This window comes from Gambusia affinis, linkage group LG15 (genome assembly GCF_019740435.1).
Source record: "Gambusia affinis linkage group LG15, SWU_Gaff_1.0, whole genome shotgun sequence".
NCBI classification, from domain to species: domain Eukaryota; kingdom Metazoa; phylum Chordata; class Actinopteri; order Cyprinodontiformes; family Poeciliidae; genus Gambusia; species Gambusia affinis.
Window position 1 is genome coordinate 10,527,932 of NC_057882.1, and position 26,327 is coordinate 10,554,258.

Consider the following 26,327-nt stretch of genomic DNA (forward strand, 5'->3'; position numbering starts at 1 on the left):
CTGAAACTGTTTTAGGAGGAAGGAACAGTAGAAAAGCTTTTGTAGTGTCCAAGGAAACTGTTTCTTTGAAAAATAATACAACTTCCTAGTTTAAATAGTGAAGGACCCTGTCTTTTTGCTTAATGTAAAAATGTAAACAAAACACCAAAGATTTTTTGTGCTTCTCCATCAAAGGAAAATAAATAAATATACTTAATGTGAAGTTAAAATAAGTGCCTTTCAAGTCCCAAGAGAAGTGTTATTTTCTGATTTAAAAAAAAACTTTAAAATATTTCCAGCCACATTTTCTTTGCAATTTTGAACAATTTCCAAATATATACACAAAAAGTTAAAGATGAATCATAAGAAGAAAACTCACCATTTGAGTTCTTCTATAGCAGATAATCCTCAAACAGTCATCCTGCAGCTCTGACCCAGCTTCAAGCACTTTATCTGAAATATCCAGGATGCTGAATGAATTCAAAGGACTCTGCTGCCGGCCAAACCTCTTTCTCTTGGATAAATCATTAACAGAGAGAAGGATTGTTCATTTCCTTCAGCTAATGAAGTCTGCTCATGGTTAATTCCTCCCAAAGTGGTCACAAAGTAAAGTTGTCTCATATTTTAACGTTACTGCTACTGTCAATTATTTTTGAGGCAGATATCAAGCAGATATGGGCTAAGGTACATGTGCAGACAAATATATTGGTATCCTCATGTATTAAAAGCCATCTTTTACTACAGGAGGGCTATTTCACATTAAAGTACAAGTACTTTGTTACATTTGTTCTGTGGATTAAAATAAAATCATTTTAGCTTTTAATGATTATTTTTCTTTATAAAATTATTGTCAATGTTACTAACATTTTCAGAGCAAGATCATAACCCTGCACTAAAAAATAAAATATTTATTGTTAGGCTTTTTGTATAAATTTACCACAGGTCCTAGTACATAAGGCAAGCTATGCAAGAAATAAATCTAATTGACAGAGTCTCAAAAACCAATCTTTTTTTCTTCCGTGATTGCTTTTCCTTGCACTTGACTTCTAGTGATTCATTTTGAAATCCTGCTTTTCATTGTAACTTAACCCACAGCATGATTAAGGGAACCCATGGAAGCGCTGGATTGCACCACAATGTTCCACAAACAGTGGGCTAAGTCTTTCTGCCCTGATGAACTCGTATTCAATTTGTTGCTGAGCAGACAAACCCAGGGAAAAATATTTCCTTTTACAACATGTTGACTCATCTGTGTTCCAAACCAGCTCAGTATCCACCAAGAACAAAAAAAAAGTTGAAAAAGGACGTTTAATTACAAACTTCTTTTTATAGCAGTAAAGTACCTAACATTTTATTAATGTGTAATTATTGGAGGGTAATGTAGACCACCTGCATTTGATGAGGTCACTGTTAACTGTATATTTGTAAATGCAAATTTTCACACCAACCATACCTCATAGATGACCAATTTTGAAACTAAACAATACTTGAGCAAAACAAACAAATAAAAACACTTTTACTGTCATTTAAACGGAAATCAGTACATCTAACCTTCTCCAAACTGCTTCCTACTTTATGAAGTCTGTCTCATTGCCTGTTGTTCCCTCAGATGAATTCTTCAGATCTCGTCCTTTTTTTCCCCAGAATTGGCACATAAGTATGAAATGTAGCGTAATGTGTAAAAAATGTTGGGCAGTGGAGACTTCACAGGGGTTGGATTTATCCTCACACATAGTGTTGACTTGAAAGATCAAAATACAGTCACACTCTGCAAGATTCAACTGAAAAGGTAAGATCTCTTTCTCGAAAAATTATTTTTTACTGAATATGAATACTTGTTAAACTGGGATTATGTAAAACACACATTTGTTTTAATAATGAGGTAGAGTTGTCCTGGTGGTGTTTGAAATAAATATTAGACAAAATACGTATTTACTTTCGTAAATCAGCCTAGAAGAAAATGTATGCCTGATATGCTAATGCTAGCATTAGTTTAAAAAGCCTCTCAGCAAGGAGTCGAGTGTGGGTCTTCACAACAAAAATATGTTGGTTCAGTTCAACTGAATGAGTCATTAAACATGCATCAGTTGTCACCATTTACAGTTGTACTTTGCGTACCTCGTTCTTCTTCTCCCATTATCCAAACAGATGCCAGACCTGGAAATGATGCACAATATTAATATGGAATTAATGGGACAGTTTTTTTTTTTTGTTTTTTTTTTTTGCAAATTAATGAAAATTTGATTTGAAAACACTGTAACCATAAGATCTGACCAGCCTATGTACTGTAGCTTTAATCTGTGTATCATTCTAAGGTTGCCTATTGCCAAACAAAATTTTTAGCACCATCTCACAACTGCAAATATTGAACAAATATTGTAAATATTCAAAGGAATATTTATTCAAGGTATAAATTTTGATCCAGACATGACAAATTGCAGACAAGATTTTTCAAAGAATAGTAAAATTGTCCTTTACTTTACCACCAAATTAACAGATACCAACTTTATGATGTGCTGCCATGAGTTGTTTTTTTTAATATCATGTGTTGTCTTGAATACCTGGGAGTACCATCTCACAACATGCTATTAAGTAGCAGAGTTGTTTTGGGTGCATCTGATGAATGACTTTTTAAAGCGGACATGCTGGGGTGTATCTCTGCACAGTTAGCCATATCAAAAGAAGTAACATACTTTTAATGGTGTAAGTCAGCCACATCAAAAACACCTACTGGAAACACTTCCCTACACTAACGATTATAAATGTTAGCATACATCAAATAAAATCACCTATTTTGTTTCTATTTCTTATATTTTCCAACAACTGAATCATCTGGTGGGGGGGAGGGGGGGGGGGGGGGATTATTTAGATACACAATAATTCAGATAAATGTTTTAGATATCCTTGAAAAATCTTCACCATTAACTCAACATATCTGGTTTAACAGATGTCTGGCGCAAAGATGCTACGGTTCCTCCGGAGCCTTTCCCGTAGGAAACCTTTGGAGCCTGAAGGCGAAGTGTCCAACTTTCGGCGCTGCCTGACCACCCTCGACCTGGTGGCTCTGGGGGTCGGCAGCACCCTGGGGGCTGGTGTTTATGTGCTCTCTGGAGAAGTGGCCAGGACCATAGCTGGTCCCAGCATAATTATTTCCTTCCTAATAGCAGCTGTGGCCTCCATCTTTGCAGGATTGTGTTATGCTGAATTTGGAGCTCGGGTTCCTAAAACAGGATCTGCCTATCTCTACAGCTATGTCACTGTGGGGGAGATATGGGCTTTTATTACTGGCTGGAACCTGCTCCTTTCTTATGTCATTGGTATGCAACACAAGTGTGAGATAATAATGAAAACATCTATTTTTAGTTTGGGGTTTTTTTCTTGCAAAACTGTCTTAGGTGCAAAATATAAAGATAAATTAAACAATTTCTTTCATCACTTTGAACAGTATTCATATGTATTAACATTCCAGTTTGTGACTCATTTGAGTTGGAAATCCCCAAAACATACACTAAAATTTGTGCTTCTAAAAAGGGAAAAGTAAAGGGGTACAAATGTTGTTTTTTTCAAGGCATTATATTTTGAGTGGAATTTTTTCCATGTTAGGTAAAATTTTGTTACACTTTTTAAACATTTTTTTTTCTTGTGTCTTCGCTAAAGGAACATCAAGTGTTGCAAGAGCATGGAGCGGGACCTTTGATGATCTCTTTGGAAACATTATTGCCAACTCTCTGGGCAAAGGGGCCATGATACATTTACCTGGATTTGCCCCATACCCAGATTTCTTTGCGGCTGGCCTCATAATGCTTTTATCAGGTAAATTTCATGAGTTTCCATACACTGACATATTCAACAAATAGCATCCAGTGTGTATGTATTAAAGCTGATTATTGTTTCATTTTACTTTTAATAGGAATTCTTGCATTTGGAGTAAAAGAGTCCGCTATAGTAAATAAGGTATTTACAGCCATAAACATTCTGGTGTTACTGTTTGTTATCCTTTCCGGCTTCATCAAAGGTGACATCAATAACTGGTTCATTGATGAAGACACTCTCCAAAGCAGTGACGTGCGGTCAGGGGAGGCAGGTGAGGCAGTGCCTCACCAGCCATCATGGAAAGAAAGAAAATATATAATCATAAAGTAATTTAAATTGTTATATTCATCCGGTGGTTTGTACTAAAAAAATATTTATTTTTCATGTAGCTTCACCAATTTCGATTTTTATTTGTTCAAAATCGCTGAATTTTCTTATTTTCCCATTCAAATGCTTGGAAGCGATGCCGGTGAGGCAGCAGCGAGCTCTGCCTCACCTTGGATTGCGCAACCCCTGGCTCTGCGCTGGCTGCTAAGCGGAGAGAGCATGTTGCTGTACGGCGTCAATAAAATGGTTTAAACTAATTTAATGTGTGAACTTATTTCCAATAATTTAGCTTATGTATATAATGTACAGTGCTTTTTGTCACCAACTGTGTTTGTGTAACGTGTTTCGTGTAATGAGCGATTATAAACGGCAGAGAACAGGTTCGAGGTGAGGCAGGCAGTTCTCTTGCCTCATGGCAGGGGGCGCTCAAGATCCCAGACTCTTGTTCACTCCTCAACTGCCGAGTAAGTGACAGCGAGCTAGGCTAAACGATTCGGGAAGCAAGTCAAGTGCAGCGATAGATTATAATAGAGATAGTGATTTTTTGTTTTGTTTTTTAAGGAAATGTGTGTTTTGTGAGCTACAGTTTGTATGTGTAAGGATGCAGAAGTGAAACATAACCTGTAAACTGCTGTCAATTTATTCATCTATTTGCAAATCTGATTCTGATGACGTCAGTGCCTCACCAGCTATGAACCTCACCGCACGTCACTGCTCCAAAGAGCATTTGAGTATGGGCATCTTTTGGTTTAAAGTTGTATTTGAGTTGCTTCTGTGTGGTTCAAACTCCCTGAATAACGACATGTCCTTTATTTAAAGAAATTACACATTCCTTAATGAAACCAGCCAATGTGGAACTGGAGGATTTTTTCCCTTTGGCTTTAAGGGAACATTAGCTGGAGCAGCCACTTGCTTTTATGCATTTGTTGGATTTGACTGCATTGCAACAACAGGTAACTAAAAAGGTTATTTGCTCCAGAGTTGCAAACCTAAATTATTCAAAACAACCACATATTTTTATATCTGTGAGACTTTCTGAAGAAAGAATATTTACTTTGGTTATGTCCTCAGGAGAGGAAGTTCAGAATCCTCAGAAGTCAATCCCACTCGGCATAGTGGCATCCCTCCTCATCTGTTTCCTGGCTTACTTTGGTGTGTCCGCTGCCTTGACTCTGATGATGCCATACTATTTGCTCAGCATTAACAGCCCACTGCCCGTGGCTTTCACATATATTGGTTGGGGCCCGGCAAGGTTTGCAGTGGCCATTGGATCCCTCTGCGCACTTTCAACAAGGTACAAATCACAAGATTTAAGTTAGACACTGTTCCTGTTTTCTTGTGTAGACAAAACTGATATGGATATGTACATTGCAAGAATACTGCTGGGTATTAAAGCAAAGGTAAAGAATGTTTACTGAGATAAATTCTAAGTATTTTTCATCTAGTCTGCTGGGATCAATGTTCCCGATGCCCCGTGTTCTCTTTGCCATGGCCAGAGATGGACTTCTCTTCAGATCTCTCAGTAAAATGAGCTCCAGACAAAGTCCCGTCATCGCAACGCTGGTTTCTGGGAGTGTCGCAGGTAACTGCATCAGTATTTGAAGGCATTTTCATGTTTTTTTTTGTTGTTTTTTTTTCTCATTATTTTTCTCTAAGCTGATTTTGTCAATTTTTTTTTTACTTAAATGAAAATTGATCCAAAAATAGTCAAAGCACTTCTTGAACTGCGTGGCTCAAATATTGAAATATATGAAATGGTTTGTACGTGTGATTTAATTAAACTGATGTTAAATCCAGTAAACATAATCATATCTTTGCAGCTGTCATGGCGTTATTGTTTGACTTGAGGATGCTGGTTGACATGATGTCAACTGGAACACTCTTTGCCTACACATTTGTTGCCATTTGTGTACTTATACTAAGGTAAAAAAAATCACTGTCCATTTTATTATTATTTATTTTTTTAGATTCAAAGTTGCAATGCTTTTTGAGATTGTGCTTGATTTACTGCTCCTTTAGATGTCATAGATTTAATTGTAAACCAAAACACTTCACTCTAAATTGACTTATGCCCCTGACAGATTTAGGCCTAGATATTTTTTCAACCTGAAGGTTTGTTACTGATAGAAAATGAAAGTATAAAATCTAATGTTTACAAAATATTCATTCATCAAAACCTTGGTCTCTTTACAGTGAAAGTCTCTGTGAAAGTGAAAGCAGTGTTCAGATATCAATGTTGGTATTGTGGTAAGATGCTCAGAGCACAACTGAAGCACTTGTTCAATCTTAAAACTTTCAAAGTGCTCACTTTATGAAGCAAGAGAACAATTTTTTTTTTCCTACGCACCAGTAAACTGTACTGAAATACTTTTGTGAACGAAAGAGGAAACATGATGCTAAATTACCACTACAGCAAACGCTGCATGAAAACACTATCAGCAGGTGCAGAACAATTTATAAAAACTGATTAAATGATGGGTTGTTTTACTGCACTTTAGAGCTAATGAGTTTTGAAACATACACAAGGATTTTTTTTCAATAACCTTAAAAGTTTATATGAAAAAGATACATGTATGCGACATCCCAAACTTACTTGCATCTCTTTACTTGTACAGGTACCAAGCTGAGCTCAATGAAGATTCAAGTTTAGGCAAGTCAGAACCATTCACAGTAGGAGGTGTACTGTGTCCTCCCTACCAAGGAACCCCACAGACATCAAGGAATGTGTCTATTTTAATTATTGCTACTGGTAATTCTCCTATATGTCCTGTACACTTCATACTTTACACAGACACTGTTTATTGTGAAGGATTGCTTAATTTTCCATTACTCCTTCTTCCCAGTTTTAATTTGCATAATCCTGAGCATCTTAATATCCAAGGGTATAGACTCCCTACGGACACTTCAATGGTGGAGTTTACTTTGTGTTTCTGTGTTTGGCCTGATACTCGTCGTTACTGTATTACTCATTTGGAGACAGCCACAGAGTACAGCCAAAGCTGCATTCATGGTATGCTAATGATGCATGTTTATGCAATATCTGATTTGTATTATCAGTTACTAAAAAATCAAGTCTTGATATTGTAATATTTCAGTTATCCATATATAAACCATTTTTCTTCATAAATCACTTTTTTTTTTGTTTTTTTGTTTTTTTTTTGTCCACAGGTCCCTTTTGTGCCTTGGCTTCCCACTTTTAGCACTTTTGTCAATGTCTATCTCATGGTTCAGCTTGGATCAGACACTTGGATTCGTTATGCAGTGTGGATGGCAGTAGGTATGACAAGATGACGTAACAGAAAAAGACATAAAACGTGAAAATCCTCTCACAATGTCAGTTTTATCACAGATGATGTAACTTTTTTCAACAGGTTTAATCATCTACTTTGGTTATGGGGTTCAGCACAGCGTACAGAAACAAAGGATGGAGAACTCACAGGATAGAGTCAGTTTTTAAACTATCACCACAATGATGAAGTAAAAGCTTTGAACCTAAATACTAAAGGAAATTTTATGCTCACAGCATGTGCATTAATGTTCTAAAAATATTTGTCTCTGGTGTTAAGCCTTTTTATATTAGGTGTGCTACTTAGATTCTAGAAAAATAACTTTTACACAAACACAACATAATATTGAACCATATTTCTGTTTTACCCAAAATGACCAACATCATATTCCCACAAGGTCACAGACAAAATTCTGTCACTTGTAAGGTTTGTCCTAAGAAGTAGAACATGATGTGAATAAATTTGTATTTTGATGATGAGGCAAAACACTGCTGTATTTTGTAACTGAAAATTATTGTACTTAAACAACTAGATTTTGTTTGTAACCATTGTATCTGCATGCAAATTGAAACTGTCCTTTGAAATGTCAATTAAATTAACATTTCATAATGCTCTCAAAAATTTCTTTCGCTCTCTCTTTTATTTTCTTTCGTTTTTTCTTTCTCTTTCCAAGGGTTGTGAAGAAATGTTCATAGACTTTGAGCTGTGTTACATTGTTGTCAAATTTACAGACATCTAATTCGCAACACAGTTAAGAGTCTTTGTTTTTCTGTTATTTACATGAACTCCATGGAGATGAATGATGAACTCACCTTCACATTCATAAGCGAAACATAACATAAAATGGAGGCGGAAGGAACTAAAAAAAAAGTCGCCTCATTTCAAGTAGACAGAGTTTATTTAACGCACAACCCTTGACAGTATTAACCAATGAGAAGAAAGTAAGTCTTCAGTCTCAGCCAATCACAGAAGGGGAAGCGCATTGTTCAAAAAACCAAAACGTCGTCGGGTAGAACCAGTCAGCTGGAGTGCTGAACGCCGAAAACAGGCAACGTGGTTTGATGCAGACTCATACACCAGACTTAAAGAAAGTATTTTGCTTTTTATGCAGTATTTAGGAAATTTATTGGATTGTTTTTTCTGGAATCTAGTCGGCCTTTTTATATTTTGACAACGCAAACAGACCGTTGCTTTAAAGGTAAGTCGTTCGATACATTTTAAAACCTCGGATAGTTAGTTCTGTATAAAATTCTGATTTAATGTATTTCAGAAACTTGCTTATTAATTACAAGAATATATTAATCGTTTAGCGGATCGGTATAGAGGGGCGTCTCCCTGCTCACATATTTTAGGGGAAAACGAGTGTATTTGTATTAAGTTAGATCAAATGATTTTGAACGCACGGTTTCACCTTTCATGCGTTAGAAACCCGATGTGATGTTAGCTACACGCCTCGAGGCTTGCAATAGTGTGTAACATAGCCTAGCAAAATACCAAGTATTCTCAGTGTAATCTTTTTAAAGTAAAAAACAAAAAACATTAGCCCACTATTTCAATTATTTATTTTATAATAATGGTAATAATAATACAACATCATAAAAACATTCAATGAGTTTCGGTCCGAGGTAATTATCTGCAGTGTGTTCCTCTGCCGCTAGATGCCGCTACTAAACCCCACTAGAGATATAAGCTGTTTTATGTTATTAGAAATGTGCCAGTTTATATTCAGCATATTTCAGAACACGTTTCAAGAAAAGATTAGCTTTTAATCTGTGTCTTATATCACTTTGCATCATGAGCAACCATATAATAAAGTATTTTTTACTACCCTGATTACAGAATCAGATTTCTCTGGCCACTAAATTTTCTGAAACAAAAATGGTTAAAGTGTTGAGGACTATAAATGTACTAAGTAATATTTCAGAAAGCCGTGTATTTGGACATCCCACTTTCATTCCAAAGAAATCCATGATGAATTGTTGTTGCAGGAAAGCATGGCGCTGTCTTTGTCTTCCCCGTATGGATGTCACTCTGATGATGAAGAGGATCTGGCTGTGTTTGAGTCCACAGCAGCAGAGCACGGAGGAATGACCAGACCACGTCTGCCTGAGATCTCCGTTATTTCCCCCGGGCTCGAAACCAGGCCGACCATTACACAGCTGGTGAGACTCAACGAAACCATGCTGCTGTTATTTTTTTTCTTCTCTTTTTTTGGTCACTGTGTTACAAAAACACAGAGATATTTTGGTTAAGCTGTACTAATATATCAAGAAATGTTAAAGCAAACCTATTATTTTTAGCGTTGTCTATTTTATCTTGATCTAAACATTTGTCCTAATGGAAAAGCCAAAGCAGAAAATTATTCAGTCTTATTTTTTCATGTAGAAAGTTAATGCGAAACCTGGCAGCTCTGATGAGGGTACCTCAGAAAGGGTGAAAGTTTTTCTGCGCATTCGCCCGCTGACTGACTCAGAAAAAGGACAAGAGCAGGTTGGAAAGTCTTTTGTTTGTAACTATTAGCATTTGAGTTTCTGAAATGCACCCGTTTTGCTTGTGAATAACCTATAGTCACTTCTTTTCTTTTTTCTCTTCTCTTTTAGGGCTGTGTGACGATCCAGGATGAGGAGACATTGCTGCTCAAAGCTCCATACGAGTCTCAGAACATGAGGACTGCAGAAAGAGGCATCACCCAGAGCATTCACAAGTTCAGTTTCTCGAAGGTAGGAGAGTTGTAGGTTTGCTTGCTCTTCTTAAGCTTAACTTTAAGAGCGTAAAATCAGGTTAACTTGAAAAATAAGAAGCTGAGATTAAACAGTGTTCTTTCTGGCCTAAGTAATACACAAAAAAAAATGATATGGAGGAAAGACCTCATGATAACATGTTATTTAGAAAGTAGCAGATCTAAATGTTTTTCCATTTATTTTCTGTCCTAGATATTTGGTCCAGATACGACTCAGCAACAGATCTATGAAGGTACAATGAAGAAAATGGTGAACGATGTTCTCAAAGGAGAAAACAGGCTTCTCTACACTTACGGCGTCACCAACTCTGGAAAGACTTACACCATTCAAGGTTCATTACCTCTTGTAGTTGTGTCATATTGGGATTTTGGTTAAATGGCTTAAATGTAAACTGTATATGTGAAACTTTCCCCTTTAGGCAATGGTCGAGAGGCAGGCCTGTTGCCACGGGCGTTGGTGTCTCTGTTCAGGAAGCTGCAGGGTCGTCTCTATGGTGGGATGGACCTGAAGCCCGTCATGTATCAGGATGTTAGGCAGCTGGACAATAGCGAGATCAAAACAGAAGAAATCCGAAGAAACTCCCTCCTCAAAGAGGTAAAAGCCGCCCTATCAGCATAGCAATAAAGTTTCTGTCAAAAAAGAAAGATTTGCATTCCTGGAAAAATCAAAGTTTAAAGAAATGCGTCTTTTATTGTATATTTTATTGTCATGATTGTAGACATAAAACTGTTATGTTTTCTGTCAATTTATTTTTTTATCTCTTTTAATGTTTTTGTAAGAATACATGGGTCTTTGTCCTGTCACCTTTGTTGCAGTTCCAATTGTTTAAAATATTTTAATTACTGTAGATATGAGCAGATTAAGGAGAGTAGCTATTTTCTTCTTGAATGCATTTCTTGACTTATGAAAATAAACATGTTTGCCTAACTTGAATGATATGTTAAGTCTTTTCCATTTTGAAGAGTAGCTAAGAGAAACAATGTTATAGATCATTTTTTAGCACTTCCTTGGAACTTAAAAAATGTAAAAATATGTTTTATAAATAACAAGATGTTACAGTTTGATTTTACATTATATTTTTGCATTGGTGATTTTGTGTATAGCTCTGTTCCCCACTGATCGGTTGTATTCAAATTAAAGGCTAGAGTTTCACTATTCCACTCCAGTCAAATGGAATTATTTGTCTTTTTTTTTTTTACAAACCAACATAAATAGTTTGCACTGATTCTGTCATAGTTTAGACTCACAACTCTGTTATTCTTTTAATGTTTTGAAATCACTTCCAGTCTGTTATCTGCAGCTGTTTAAATTAAAAGGTTTTGCAGATCTTAACTCATAAACCATACTGATGTGTTACAGGATGAAAATCAAACTTCTCGCCGAGCTGGTACCACCACAGCCTGGGACAGTGGCATTGGAGGACTTTCTTCCACCACACACACTGCCACTCAGCTTGAAGGTTGGACATAAAATGATACTTTATAGCTATTTTCTTTCATGAGATTCCTGGAGATTATTTTTTATTTTTTTCATCAATTGTAATGCAAAAAAGTAGAAGTATGAAATAATAAAACTGTAAACTATGATATTAAAATACCTGCAGAATCAGCTGTTTTTGATCCACTGAAAAAGGATAACTAATAAATTCTTCCCCCATCCGTTTACAGACACGGACAGCGTGTGTCTGGACCCCGACAGTCTGTCACTCAGTGGAGGCTGTGACCTGGAGGAAGGGGTGCAGTTTTCCATCTGGGTCTCCTTCTATGAGATCTACAATGAGTTCCTGTATGATCTGCTGGATGCTTCGCCCGCCCAGCAGCCCCGAAAAAGAGTTACTCTGCGGCTCAGTGATGACAAGCAGGGCAACCCTTACGTCAAAGGTAATTCTCGTTTATTCACAATAATATCTTTGAAGTATTTTTTTTTATGAAGTAATAATTGTTTGTTTTCCTTTTTGTCATATCAGATCTCACTTGGATTCAGATTCGCAGCGCTGAGGAGGCCTGGAGGATCCTGAAGGCGGGGCGGCGTAACCAAAGCTTTGCCAGCACTCACCTAAACCAAAACTCCAGCAGGAGGTTGGAGCCTGTTACACTTTTCTTTCTTGAAGTTTCCTCTTGAAATGTTTCCTAAAGGAATTTATTCGAATTGCATCTGATGGGTTTTTTTTTTCCTCGTATCATTAGCCACAGCATCTTCTCCATCCGCGTCCTTCATGTTCACCCAGGAGCCAGTTCAGGCCAGGCCATGCACATCAGCGAGTACGTTTTAACTGATTTTTATTTTTAAATGATTGTTTTTAGCTTTTTGAGGTAGTAAAACTAAGGGGTGACTCGTTCGCAGGCTGACTGTGTGCGATCTGGCCGGGTCGGAGCGCTGTAAAGAGCAGCGTAATGGTGAGAGGATGAAGGAGGCCAACAACATCAACACCTCCCTCCTGACGCTGGGACGCTGCATCGCTGCTTTGAGGCACAACCAAAACAATAAGTAGGACGCTCGTGAAAGAGGCAAGATACGAGCAAAGGAATGAAAGCGAGTGTTTAACTTCAGTGTGAATCTAAAATGCGTTGCCAGGTCCAGGCCCCCTCAGGTGGTTCCTTTCAGGGACAGCAAACTGACACGGGTCCTGCAGGGCTTCTTCTGCGGCCGAGGAATCTCCTGCATGGTGGTCAACATCAATCCATGCACCTCCATTTATGATGAGACCCTTCAGGCACTCAAGTTCTCTGCTATAGCTACACAGGTGATAAAAAAAATCTCTTACTATAAAATTTCTGAGATGCATGTTTGGCGCTACATTCAAGAAGAATGTGAAAGAAAGATGAGGAGATTTTTGGCTTCGTTGCCACTTTCTGGTGGTGCAAGCTGGAAACTACCAAACTGGATCTTTTTCTGATCAGTGAATGCACCACGCTAAACTCTACCTGATCTCACCGATGATTCTTTGTTGTGGAAGCTACTAAGTGAAGACTCAAAGTTGAGTTGCTTTGCAATTTTTGAGTTTAGCTCACAAAAAAATTAACTCAGAGGAAAGACAGAGATGCAAGAAGCTCTTTAAAAGCTACATTTTCTATAAAGTGTTGATCTCTCTGCACTTTATTCAAGCTGCACCAGGCTGGAAAAAACCCCATTTGCAATGATGTTCTGTTTATCTGAAATGAATTCACTAAAATCTGCGTAATTCCAGCTTCTCCATGGCCCGTCCACTAAGACCAGAGTGGCCTACATCCTCTCTCTGCTCCGAGACACTGCAGCACGTGGCAGTGAAAGCACAGTGATAGAGGAGGAAGAGGATGAGAGTGATGTAGAGGATGGAGACATCACCTTGTTGAATACAGAGGTACTGTTCCTGATCGCTCTTATTCTTTTGGATGGGGTAACGATTCCATGTTTAGCAAAGCAAACCCATCTGTAAGTGAATTATGGTTAAAATATTGCCAAAAAGCTTTTAATGGAGAAGTAGTTGCTCTGTTCTCTAGCAACTAAAGAATAGAGCACAATGTAACAAACTTAATTAAATGATTATTCATTATCCCGATTATTAATTGATTGTGTGAAGAATCTGGTAAATAAATACCTGGTTAAGCTGCTCAGCTTAACCCTCACTTCAAGGAAACTCTAATCTTAACCCAGAAGATGGACTTGTAAAAAAAAAAAACACTTTTAAAGAGCTATAGATATGTTATACAATTTCAGATTTTAATTTTCGTTATGGCACTTTTTTTCCAAATTGTGACAAATACTTTTAAGCTTAATTAAATTTTTTTTTAATGATTAATTATATTTTTAATACATTTTTAGTCCGAAAAATACATAATTTTAATTACCTGCTTTCTTTTTAAGTTGTCGATTGATTTAAGAGTCTTTGATTGCAGCAGCCTTGGAAATCCATAAACCAGCTGTTTTAATTTCAGTGCAATTTGAAAGTAAAATCTCTAAATTGTCTTCACACATTTAAAATCTGGAACATTCTCACTAATCTGCCATCCCACTGTGTGCGTTTTATAGTCTCTACTGCAGGCCATCGACGTCCTGAAGAGAGAAGTGCGGCGCCAGCGGGCAGAAAAAGAAGTCCTGGAGGCTAATGTGAGAGAGCAGGTCGTCTCTGAAATGATGGACGTCATCACGGGAATGCAAGAGGGATTCACGTACGTAGGCTTCATCTATTACAGAATTTAGTTTGAGTTGTAATACTTTACAGCAGGAGGGTCAATCTACACTGTAGATTAAAATCAAAGGCTTGGTCAAACTTCCACTGCAAACTGATTGCAAAAAAAAAAAAGAATTATGTTGTATTGCTTGTTTATATCTGTGTTGGTTCAGCACACAAGTCCAACAGATTTCCCCGAAAAGGTTTTTCACCTTTTTGTTTGGCTAGATGTGACTGGTAGCATGAGGTCGCTAATGAATGTCAACAGGAGAGGGGCATTGTGGGTTCTGACTGACATGACAATGCAACAACGGATTATCATGGAATTTATTATATTGTGCAATATGATGTGTGTGTGTGCTGTGTCTGTCAGTAGGCCAGCTCTAATAGCCATTGATATTTTGGGCCAAATATAATTACATTGTTGGCCAAATTTGGCCAGTAGGCCTGAGTTTGACACATGTGCGCTACAGACCCTTGAAAAATAAGCAATTATTTTTCAAGTACCAACACTGTCTTGTAACAACACAGTTTTTAAAACCATTTTACTACACAGACTATAAAAGACTCCTTTGTCTTTCTAAATATATATATATATATTAATTATGAAAACTGGCTTTTTTTTTCAGCAGTTTTTTGTGCAAGTGACATTCCTTATTTTCAATTTTCCGTATCTGAACTTCTCTTCAAATTATCAATGGTTTTGGGTTTTTGAGTTCTCGACAGAACCCCAAAAAAATTGTAACATTCAAAAATAATCTACACAACTTTTGGTCCTCTAGATCCTCTTTGATTAGGGTTTTAAACTGGCTCTTGGCTCTCAGGCTTGGGTATGACTTTTTTTTGTCAAAAATTAAAAAATTAAACAAAATGAAAGCACCCCACAACTATTTAATGTCGGATAAATGAATCCAGATCTCACAAATTAAATGTGGAATGTTGTAACTAAACTTACTGGTTTGTCAGATGCAGTGAGCTGAGGTTTACTCAATGTTACTTTTAACGATTAATTCTTTATCGCAAGAATTGACTTGGCTTACATGACTAAGTAACATTAAGATAAAGAGAGAAATGCTGAACTGGAATGTGATGGACGTGGATGATGAGTTGTTGCGTCTTCCTGTCAAACAGTGAGACCTTGGAGGCTGAGAGGGCTCTGCTCGAAGAGAGGTACGAGGACAAAATATGTAACCTGCAGAAACATCTGAAGAAATTCTACAGCCAGGAGCTGAAGGTAAGATTTATCTTGCTGTGCGTTTAGAGACTGTAACATGTTGTCCTTGAACATTTTTACAGTGTTTCACCAAAAACCAACAAGCCTTTTTGGAACACGTGTTCTAATTTTTTGAATATGATTGCATCTCTTTACTTTCCAAAATATTAAAGCTCACAGAGGTAGGTCTGTGCAGGGTTGTTAGGATAAAAGTGAAGGCCTCAGGAAAACGTTGCCATTTCAATCAGTGCTGTAACCAGGTGACTTCTGAATGTTAAGCATGTATGCTTGGTTTGTTTCATAGGAGCGTGATCAGGAAATCGAAGCTTTGGCTGCTGCCCTTGACAAAAACCAGAAGGAAGATGGCGTCTCCATGACAACACCCCCCGTAGAGTCAGAGGGGCCTCGGCGCTCTCACCGCCTCTCGTCTCAGACTGAGCTGAACCGACTGCGTGCTGAACTCGATCAGTGTCGCGCTGAGCTTCTCACCAAGACCCAGGGTACAGTCCGACCGCAGCGACGCCTCAGTCAGGTGTTCATGTAAGGGTGTTATTAGCAGCCATTGAGCGTGTTGCTCTGTTTGCCTGTGCAGACCTGATGACGCTGAGGATGAAGCTGGATGTGCCGGGTTCGGCCGGCGCCCTCACCACCGCAGCGGATCGCAAGCTGCAGGAGGGTCAGCGGGTCAGTTCCAGCTCCGTCACCTCAAAGGAACTTTTTCTTTTAGCTGCTAGTAATCCTCTTCCCTCTAGCAGAGACGAAAAATATTCTCTTTTTCTTCTTCCTCAACAGAACCTGCGCCAGCTCCGACTGGACCTGCAGAAGCTGGGAGTGGATCTGCAGTCTGGTGAAAGAGCTTGTTGCCGCAACACAGGAGGGGAGAGGCTGCGGCACACACTCACAGCTGCAGACGATACTCTAGCCAAACAGGTACAACAAGTCCATCCTGTTAAGTTTCTAAAGGTGCAACTAAATAACTAAGAATGTCAATCAAAGATAGAATTTATTTCTAGAATTCCATTCAAAGAGTGAAATTTGTACATTATTTAGATGTATTGTACACAGTGATTCATTTTAAGAATTTATTTCTATGTTCGTGAATTATGGCTTGCAGCTAATGAAAAGACAAAATAGTTTCCTTAAAGTAGAATCTTACTTAAACACATTTTTATCACAGATGTGTCAGCCTATTAAAGTATTACCATGTGCAGTATAGTGATCAAGGCTCCATTTTTATGAACTACTCCAGTAAGGGGACATGGGACAGAAGTGATCAGCTCTGATCAGGTGTAAACAAAGCCCAGGTTGCTTTAAAAGAAACATCAGCGTTATGCGACCTCGTGTTTCCTCTTCTTTTCCTCTCAGTTATACTTCATAGGTCCTCTACAGTGTTTCAGTTTGTTGGACAGTCAACCACACCATCACAATGCCATGGTAAAACGGGTATTGGTACTTTTTGGTTGTGAAGGCAGGTGTCGAGCGCTGCCGGAAAATTAAATTAATAAAGCTTGTCAGCAGCGAGAATTCCTGGTACAGAGCTGCTTTGGACTTGATCAACTCAGTGGACCGAAACCAGAAACATCTGAGGTTCTCTGGTTTCTAGAGCGACTTCACACAAGAAATTCAGCAGGTGTAGACCAAGTCCTGTGTGGGCCCTGCATTACAAACCTTCGTAGGCAGCTTGTGTGCCTTTTTTCCCCCCATTTTATACCAAAACCTTAAATCCAGTCAACGTTCCATTAATTATTTACTTGCAGCACCGCCTAGATATTTTGGTTCTGTAGAAATTAGTTTTTTCCCCTCCTTGTGAAGGTTGGGGACTATCAGCTGTAAGTTTTGTTGTCTTTCCCATAATTCCAAGTCCTTAATAAACCATCTACATTTGAATGATAATTTTTCAATGGCCAGATTTCAAAGGATTTCCATTAGCTGGAAGCCAGAATTATCCAATCACTTTAAATGTGAATAGTTTATTCTTCAAATTTAATTTCTAAAATGAATTTCTGATGTTGTGAATTATTGATATCCACTTGTAGAATAAGTAATAAATGCTGAGTTTTATTTGTTTTATCATTTCTCATTTTGAAATACTTTTCTTCTCTCCCTTTCCTTCCTAACGTTCTTGTTGCACAGCCAGCTTTAAAACTGAATTTGGGTTTCTAACACCTTCACCAGGTGATAACTGGGCTGGAGCACGTTGCATTTTAGCTCTTCCCATCTCTCTAATCATCTCCAGCCTGGTCTTTCCCTTCGCCCTCTGTGTTCCTGTCTAACCCTCTCCACTGACTTCTTCTCAGAACCAGATCCTGCTGGAGCTTCAGAATGACCTCACTCTGGTCAAAGCAGACTTGCGGCGGAAGGCGGAGACCCTGGCGGGCCGCGCGCAGCTGCCCACTACAACTTTCGCCGCACCCACTACTCCAGGCTCCTGCAAAAAGAGGGGCTGCATGGCGACCACGCCGAGCCAATGCGAAAACCGTCCGCCCCAGAAACGGCCCTTTTTCCAGTCTCTGTTTCCGACTCGCACCCCTTCGCGTAAATACAACGCCCATACCACCGTGGAATCCAGCTTGACTCCATCCTCGCGAATCTTGCGCGCCCGTCAGCCGTCCCCACCCCCGAGCCCCCTCCTCACCACACGGAGCCTCAGAGGAAAACACTGAGCTATTTTTAAAAAAAGGTTCGATTAAGCTTTCTGATTCGATGCTAATTTTATCAGCTGGTTACCTTTATATTTTTATACAGTTTTTTTATATATGTGCTTTTTTTGCAGTCATCCAAAATATGGTTTTCAGTTAATGCCAGTACAATGATCAATGCTTTAAGATTTTTCTCTGGGGTTGAAGGACTGTAAGGTCAGAGTTGTGCATGTCTGCATCGGCGACAAGTATTTCCCTAACACCACAATCAATGTCTAAACTGTGTGATTATAATGGACAAAGCTCATGCACAGCAAACTAAACTGCTAAATGTTCACTTGCTGCTTTCTATGTTTTCTAGTTTCTGTTCTAAAATTGTAGAAAGTTTTCTTCTGTCTTGTCCCAATCGTCTGGGCTGCATGCCAAAAGTTCCGTTTGTTACTTTTTATGTTGTTTCAGATTGTGACTAATAGATTTTAGGGATTATTGTTTTAAAAAATAAAACACAATATATTCTGTAGCATTTGAAATATGCTCTGTAATGGTGAATTTCTTTCAAATGTAAGGTTTTAAATGAAACATATTGCCTTTTAAAGTCTAGAATCAAGCTGATCTTGTGTAAAGGGGCTAGAAGCATTCATTGTCTGTTGTAAATGCAAAGGACAAAAAGGGAGGAAGCTCATTTCTCACTCTATTTTTAAATACAGAGTACTAAAGTTATGATGTGCAAATAATCAAAATGTATTTGTGCTCGACATATTTTGCTACATAAAAGATATCAAATATTGTTGGTCTTATGCATATGAAAATGTACTTTATTAGAAATTAACTGGAAGGTTTTCTTTTTCAAATAAAAAAAAAAATCTAATTCCAACAATAGAAAAACAAACATGACATTTCTCTAAATACATAAACAGACAAATATTTACAATTAAAATTGTTTTATTTTAAGCAAATGTCTGTCACCATATTGTCCGTATTGAGTTGAAGGAGTATCATGGTGTGAAGGAGATGAGGTTCAGAGGAGACACCCTCCTGACCGGTGTGTTGTTGTTAGAGAGCGGAGTGAACAGATCTGCTGAAGGCGTTTCCACCTGATCTCTGACCTGTGAGATCTGCCTCAGTAGAGCCTTCCCCTCTTCTCGTGCCTACAGAGCGATCAGTCAATTTAGCTGCTGACTTTCACAGAATGATCATGGATTCCATGTTTAAAAACTTACATCGTTGTAGTCGCAGCAGCGCTGCGCGCAGAGCGAAGCCTCGTCGTAGAGCTTGTTCTTGAAATAATACTGACCCAGGTAGCGCAGAGCTGTGCTCACCTCTGCATGCTCCAGTTGTTCCTGATAGAACATTACCATTAAAAAGGACTCCGTTATCAAATTCAAAACATTCTAATTAACCTGCTGCTACAACTGAATTAAATGCTTTTGAGAACAAAGCTGAGCAAAGAGGTTTTCTATTTAAAGTTGCAAAACATATTCCACCAAATGCCTACCCCACAGGAGAAAATGTCTTGAATGTAAAGCATGTAACACTGAGCAGCATCGTCAGACTCATTCAGCTGTTCGTGGAGCCTGTGGAGGGGCGACATTACACTTTAATGGAAAAAGAAGCTGGAAAAATGAGCTACAAATGATCTAAATTGCACCATTTTCTACCCAACATCAAAAAGGAATCTATTTAAGGGGAGATGTCAATGGATGTAGCAATATGAAAATAGGAGATGGAACAACGCTGCTTTTCATTCACTTTTAAAGAGTATTTAAGTTTCCAAACTAGGCAGGAACTACTGCTGCACTAAAACACTAAATTGCTAAATGCCACTTTTTAACAATTAAATTGAGAACAGCTTACTTTGCCAGTTTAAGAAGAGCCATTTTTTCTACATCGCCAACAGAATAAGCCCTCCAGTAGCACTGTAAAAGAAGAATGAATATCAAACAAAAATCTATTTTAAAAAACAGTTGAATATTTACGAAATAAACCCAAGGTGCTGATAGCTGCAAGATGTTTACCTTCTTGGCTTCGACTTGCTGAGAGAGTTTTTCATAGCTTTCCCCCAATGCAACCAACATGCGAGAGTCATTGGGTCTGGAGGCAAAATGATCAAATCAGCGATGCACAGCTCAATGTGTTTAGACTGAATATAAACATTAAAAAAATAAAATTAATCCAAACCTGAGCTGGTGAGCCTTTCGGTAGTAATACAAACAGTAAAAAGGCATCTTAAGGATTTCATATGTCTGACCTAATCCATACCAGGCACGATAATCCCGCTTGTTCACTTCAATTGCATGCCTGGGGGAAAAAAAAAACAATACAAGCAGAGGTAGCATTTCTTTAAAACATGAGATCTGCAGGTTTTAAAGCAAAACTGGTTCCACGCTGAGGTAATCAGCGAAACATGTCCGACCTGTAGGCCTGGATGGCGGCCGAAGTGTTCTTCATTTCCATGTATTCGTGGCCCATGAGGGTCCAGGCTCCAAGACAACGAGGGTTCAGTTTCAGGGCGCGCTGGAAGTACAGCGCTGCTTTCTCATGCTGAGAGCGTAAACTGTAGTAGTTCCCTTTAAATGAGACAAAGTTCTCCTCAGAAACCCATCGAGGTCCAGGCAGTTGGTGAAGAGTTGAATCAGAGTCAGAGTTGAATGATGGGATGTTTTGACTTACTTCCAGTTTTAAGTTTGATTTATTTTGAACCTCGACAAAAATGCAGTCCTTACAAAAGGTTAAGACTCCTTAAACTTTGTTACATTCTGTCAAGCTGCAACTCCAACTATAGTTTAATGGGTTTTTATGTGATGGACCAGCACAAAGTGCAGTTAAACTAAAGTGGAAAAACTATATTTTGGCTGTTTAAATGTGTTTCAAGAAAAGTGTGACTTTTATTTGAATTCAGCTCAGTGTCAATATTTTAGAGAAAAGTCTATACCAGTTTTGCACGTGCTATAACATAAAATTTGCCCTTTTGTTCTTTATGAAATAGTTCAGAATGGAGAGAACCTGAACACTGATTTCAAATTTGCTGCCACAGAAAACGTTGGTTTCATTTTTGGACTCTGACAAAGAGATTCTAACATCCATATGTTTCAATCTAAACTTCTCTTTCGTAGCTGTGACAGTTTTTTAAGAGTTGTCACTCTGCTGCAAAGTTAAACTCTGCTAAGCCTCAGCTTTCCAGCAACCTCCGACATGTTTTCTTCCAGGGTTTCTCTGCATCTTTCCCAACAACTCTGACCAGTTTCCAACACCACAGCCTGATGCTGCCCCTACCATGTTCCATTAAGTTGATGGTGTGTTTTCTAAGCATAGTGATTGAACACCAAAATAATATAACACTGATCTGATGAAACCAGAGCACCTTCGTCCACATTGTTTCTTCCAGACTCCATTTACTCACTACGGGACTTCAGAAGGGAATTTAGCTAGCTGAATTATATTTACAGGTATCAAAGTAAGGGAGACTGATTACAAAAGTAAGCTACATTTTTTTTTCATCAGCAACAAAAGATTTGTACTGCATTGGAGAATTTTCCTTCTGCTTTACAATTGCCTAACTTCATGTGGGATTGGGGCAAATGTCAAAATATATTGACTTGGAGTTGCAAGGAGACAAAATGTGGAAATGATGTTTTGCAGGGCTCCTATTCTCTTTGAGGAACAAACTCAGGACTGCGTTGACGTTCCTCTGGGATTTTTCTATTCTCAATGGGATTAACTTATCACTTACCAATAACGCAGCATGTCTCCACTCGGTATTTATCAATCTCCACCAGGTTGTGGGCTAGATAACTTAATTCAGGCTTCATACTCTGTAAAGACACAAAGCACTGACTCAGTAAAGAAATCAAGGGACCTCTGGATTTTCATGAAATCCACTTCATCCCTATTGATCATGTGCTTACATCTCAAATCTGAGACAACACATTTAGAAGCTGTAAACTTACTTTGACATATAGCAAATTAGAGAAGGTGTCCATGTTGTCGATACGATACGGATCATGCTCCCTCAGTTCATTAAACAGCGCCAATGCTTGGTCGATATCTTTAATAAGCAGAGACAGATTGCCGTTAGATTCCTCCTGCTCACACAGCATTTTCCTGACATTTAAAACCGGCCTTGAAACACGTTTGCAAACCTCTGATGTTGTGGTAGGCAACAGCAATCTGCGAGATGATGTAGGTGCTCTTGGAGAAGCCGGCCTCAATAAGGTTTTGGTACTTCTGCAAAGCTTCTTTGATCATCTGGAGCTCTGTGTACATGTGGGCCATGAAGAAGTCTTTAATCCAGCAGTCAGGCAGAGACAGGGACTTTAACTGTACAAAGAGAGCAGAGAATATAAAATCTATATTAGAAAAAACTTCCAAGGCTTCTAGCTGTAACACGAGAAACTTCAAAAAACGGTTACCATTTCGATGTTTGTGATCAGGTTACTAAGCTCCAGCCAGGCACCCCAGTGAAGAGGAAGGGCTTGAATTGCCTCCACAAACACTTCCACTGCCTCCTTCAGCAGATCCAGCTTTCGCAAAACAACCCCATACCTGTTTTCACACACACACACACACACACACATGACATCAGGTTTATTTGTAGTCCACTCTTTCCTTAACTAAATATCCCATTAGTGAGCATCTTTATGGAGAAAAAGCACTTACAAATACAGTGTAAAGCCGTCCAGCTCTCTTGCAGTGTGCTTCTTACTGAGCTCAACTCTCAGTTCTCGCAAAGCTTCGTTACGCACCTGACCCTTCTCCAACGGACCTAAAACCACATAGAATGAGACAAACGCTTTCCGGAAACAAGAGAAGTAGCTCCTCTGTTCTCTCGTTGGTGTAAATCAAAAGGTACTTACCCAAACTGTCCACAGTCTCATCATCTTTCTTTTTCTCGCCGGACTAAAATTAAACAAGCATCTATTCATAAAAAAATGCCTCTAAAACAGAGCGGTCAAACCGTGAATCAGAGATAGATAAGTGTTCATTGAATCTTACCAGATAGCGGGAATACATGTAGAGGAAATAAGCCTTCTGGCTACAGCAGCCCTTTAGAAAGTAAGCAGCACGGTCATACTCTTTCAGGTCAAAGTAGGATTTGGCCAAAGTGAGGGCATCCAGGTCTTGAGCGTCTTCCTGTATGTGAGGTAGACAATGGTAAGAAAACATTCTTCAATCCTCATGATTTCATGATTCAATACAAATGTATAAAGTGCATAATCGTAAAGGTGTTTTAAATACTAAATATGATTTGAAAAATTGGTCAGCAGGGGGCAGTATTCGTTTAAAAAGAATCATGCACACTGCCTTATTGAACAACAATGAATCTATACCTTTTGCCGAAAAAAAGAAAATCACACATCGTTTAAAACAAATCCCAGAAAGTCTAAATTAAAATTATGATAATCTTGAATTTAAAAAATGCTTTTAAATAAAAAATATTATCAATGTTGGCTCCAGAGAATCTAAATAAAAGTAAAAAAAAAAAGAAAAGTCACTTCTGCCAAAGACTGCTTGGATCAAGTACTTACTAGACTACAATTTGTCTAGTTCTGTGCATTAAAATTCAGCTTCATTAGTCAGTTGGATGCATATTCACTTCCACCTTTTCACCCACACTTGGTATAAATCTTAGTAGGGAACTTCAGAGGAAATGAGGAAAGCTGGAACAATAGAATCATCAATAAATGATGTTTAAGTGTAGAGATATGAAATGATTTGCATACATGTACAAAATAGAAGCACATAGCTCCAAAGCTGTACAAATTGATTAATAAAATGTACCTTCAATGTAATTTTAAATATTGAATAAAAATTTAAAAAATAAAACAATTCAATAATGAACATAAGTGAGCTAATAATGAGATTTCTGATAAACTGCATCATTACTGATTTTGGTTTTCTTTATTATTCCTGCATAAAACCACCACTGAATCTCAGACCTTCGTAACAGTGAACTAACCTCAGTGAATGCTGGTTCTGGGGGTAAATTATCCTTGGGAAGGGGATCCAAAGCAAACGCCAACTCAGAAGCCCTGAAATGCAAACATCGCCGGTGTTGGCATTTGCCCCGCTTGTTTACTTGTCCACAGCAACAACAAGCGAAACGAAAATTCAACACCGTCACTGACTGATAATCATCAAACATATTTAGTCAAACAGTGTCGTTAAACCTGCTATGTCTTCGCTTAAAACATGTTCACCAACAGCGCTATTTTAGCTAACACCAGAGACATGGCGTTTATTTAGGTTATTTTTCTGTATCAATGTGCAAAAAGATGCACATTAAACAACACATATCTTATCTCGCAGTCTTACCACTTCGCGCTATGCAAAAGTCCTCTTTCTTTACACAACGATATGACAGATATTAGTTGTTTCTTGATTTGTGCCAGATCTCCGAACTCACTGCACAGAGCCGCCATTTTCATATTTCACCAAGCGAACAGGTGATTGGTTGGGAAAAGAAGCTACGAGACTCCACTTCCTCTTTCCATTCCCTTTCAGAACAAAAGTCGTGGACATTTTAGGTGACGTCAAATAAACTCCCTCCCTCAAAAGAATACACATTTTTCAAAACTCTTACAAATGTGGCAGATTATTTCCAATAACCGTATCTCTGACCAGCTTCTTTACAGCATTATCCCAGCATGTTTTACTGTGAGTATATTCTAGTCAGGGGCAGTACGCCATTTAAAACAGGAATTATGGCTTCTGATGAGTGTATTCTCCGGATTTATTTGGGGTTGAATACAAAAGCACGTCACTATCTAGTTTTTTATTTGAAGGCAATGACTGAAAACCATGTTCCATTCATAAATATAAATATTTCAGTTCATTTCTATCATATAAAATCCTCAAAATACACCAAAGTTTGTAGTTATAATGTGACAAATTATGAAACTGGTATAAATATTAAAATTGATACTTCTGAAAGGCACTGCGTATAAATATATAATTTAAAGAAGAAAAACAATTGTGTTTTTTTCTTTTTCTTTTAATTATTAACGTCAGGATGAAGCTATAAAATTAAAACAAACTTCTATGGAAAAGTGAGTACCCACTTCGGCCAGGAGATGGCACTATATAGCTTGGTCGATGAATCCACTTTTTCACACTTCAAAAACATGTTTTCGTTTATTCTAATGTCATGATCAACTCTCTATATGAGGTGAAGAATTTTAGTCTTAATAGCAGTGCTATGTTCCACAAATATTGGCACTGTATGATGATTGATCATCAAGTTCATGCTGACTATCCGCTTCACTCCGTTAGCTACTTTTCCTTACAAAAAACGATTTGTTGCTCGTGTGAAATGAATTGGATATCAGTACTGGGATTCATAATGAGAGCTAAATTGCCTTTAGTCCCGGAGGACTTCTTAAGAGGATGAGCAGATGACACAGTTTGAAATATGAAAACAGTAAAGGGAGAATATGCCTGCAACATGAAATTCTGCATGGCACTGGAGCTCTGTTTGGGAGGCCTGAAACATGTCCTGTAGATGAAAAAGAAACTTGACATGTTTGATGATACTGTAATTGGATATTCACTCAGAAGAGAGGAAAATATAATTTCCCTTCATTTTGATGCGATGCAGTGTCATTGTCTACCATTATTCCCAACCCCCTGCAAGCGTTTCCGACCCACTGGTGGACATCATCTGTCAGAGGTGCTGCTTATTTTCTTCAAAGAGCAAAACTCACTTAGAGAGACTGACAAAGTAATCAAGTACTGCTGTGGGTTACAATACCAAGCACACGACACACTGAGTAAGTTGGAAAAGGTGAATAAAGGGAACACGTAGTCCATCTACTGTAGTCCTTCCTCACATCCACATAAACAGTTAATTTACACTGTAACACACAAAACTGTGTGGTGGCACACACAGTTTTGTTTGTGGAACTCACATTTTTGATAACTGGGAGCTGAATAATGCTACAACAGATTCATATGTTGGCTTTAGAGGCTAACGTTAGGTATTTCATGCAGAAAGACTTACACCATTTTCCTGTCTCAAGGGAAGTTGGTTGACTGCTTGGCGTGTATGCGGACATGTGGGCAGTTTCTGTGGTCTTTGGGAGGAGCCATGTTGGTAAAGTAGGTTTTGTTTTATATGTACATGTCTTACTGAAAGCAAATGTTCTAATCCTTTAAACTAATATCTCAAACTTAATGTTTTTT

At 38.2% G+C, this 26,327-nt stretch overlaps 3 protein-coding genes across 3 annotated transcripts; 2 read left to right on the forward strand and 1 right to left on the reverse strand.

Moving 5' to 3' along the window:
• The first annotated feature begins 1,498 nt into the window (after positions 1-1,498).
• On the forward strand, positions 1,499-8,008 carry zgc:175280 (cationic amino acid transporter 2 family protein). Its single transcript, XM_044140469.1, has 13 exons — positions 1,499-1,768; positions 2,927-3,296; positions 3,637-3,792; positions 3,890-4,029; positions 4,834-4,850; positions 4,939-5,072; positions 5,191-5,413; positions 5,565-5,701; positions 5,940-6,042; positions 6,735-6,868; positions 6,963-7,129; positions 7,288-7,396; positions 7,491-8,008. The coding sequence occupies exons 2-13, from the start codon at positions 2,927-2,929 to the stop codon at positions 7,574-7,576; spliced, it is 1,776 nt and encodes a 591-aa protein (XP_043996404.1). The 5' UTR covers positions 1,499-1,768; the 3' UTR covers positions 7,577-8,008.
• A 364-nt stretch (positions 8,009-8,372) lies between these two features.
• On the forward strand, positions 8,373-18,682 carry kif20a (kinesin family member 20A). The gene is made up of 19 exons (XM_044140823.1): positions 8,373-8,604; positions 9,395-9,568; positions 9,792-9,896; positions 10,007-10,126; positions 10,340-10,478; positions 10,566-10,741; positions 11,507-11,606; positions 11,815-12,027; positions 12,114-12,225; positions 12,334-12,408; positions 12,491-12,634; positions 12,722-12,890; positions 13,335-13,487; positions 14,156-14,295; positions 15,429-15,531; positions 15,815-16,010; positions 16,103-16,194; positions 16,303-16,440; positions 17,808-18,682. The coding sequence occupies exons 2-19, from the start codon at positions 9,401-9,403 to the stop codon at positions 18,171-18,173; spliced, it is 2,709 nt and encodes a 902-aa protein (XP_043996758.1). The 5' UTR covers positions 8,373-8,604; positions 9,395-9,400; the 3' UTR covers positions 18,174-18,682.
• A 257-nt stretch (positions 18,683-18,939) lies between these two features.
• On the reverse strand, positions 18,940-24,644 carry cdc23 (CDC23 (cell division cycle 23, yeast, homolog)). Its single transcript, XM_044140824.1, has 16 exons — positions 24,462-24,644; positions 24,106-24,178; positions 23,142-23,279; positions 23,003-23,045; positions 22,806-22,911; positions 22,559-22,691; positions 22,289-22,466; positions 22,097-22,194; positions 21,880-21,961; positions 20,563-20,716; positions 20,328-20,447; positions 20,165-20,240; positions 20,004-20,065; positions 19,645-19,723; positions 19,370-19,489; positions 18,940-19,297 (listed from the first exon to the last, which is right to left on the reverse strand). Exons 1-16 carry the CDS (start codon positions 24,572-24,574, stop codon positions 19,145-19,147), a joined length of 1,728 nt encoding a protein of 575 aa, XP_043996759.1. The 5' UTR covers positions 24,575-24,644; the 3' UTR covers positions 18,940-19,144.
• Between the last annotated feature and the right edge of the window lie 1,683 nt (positions 24,645-26,327).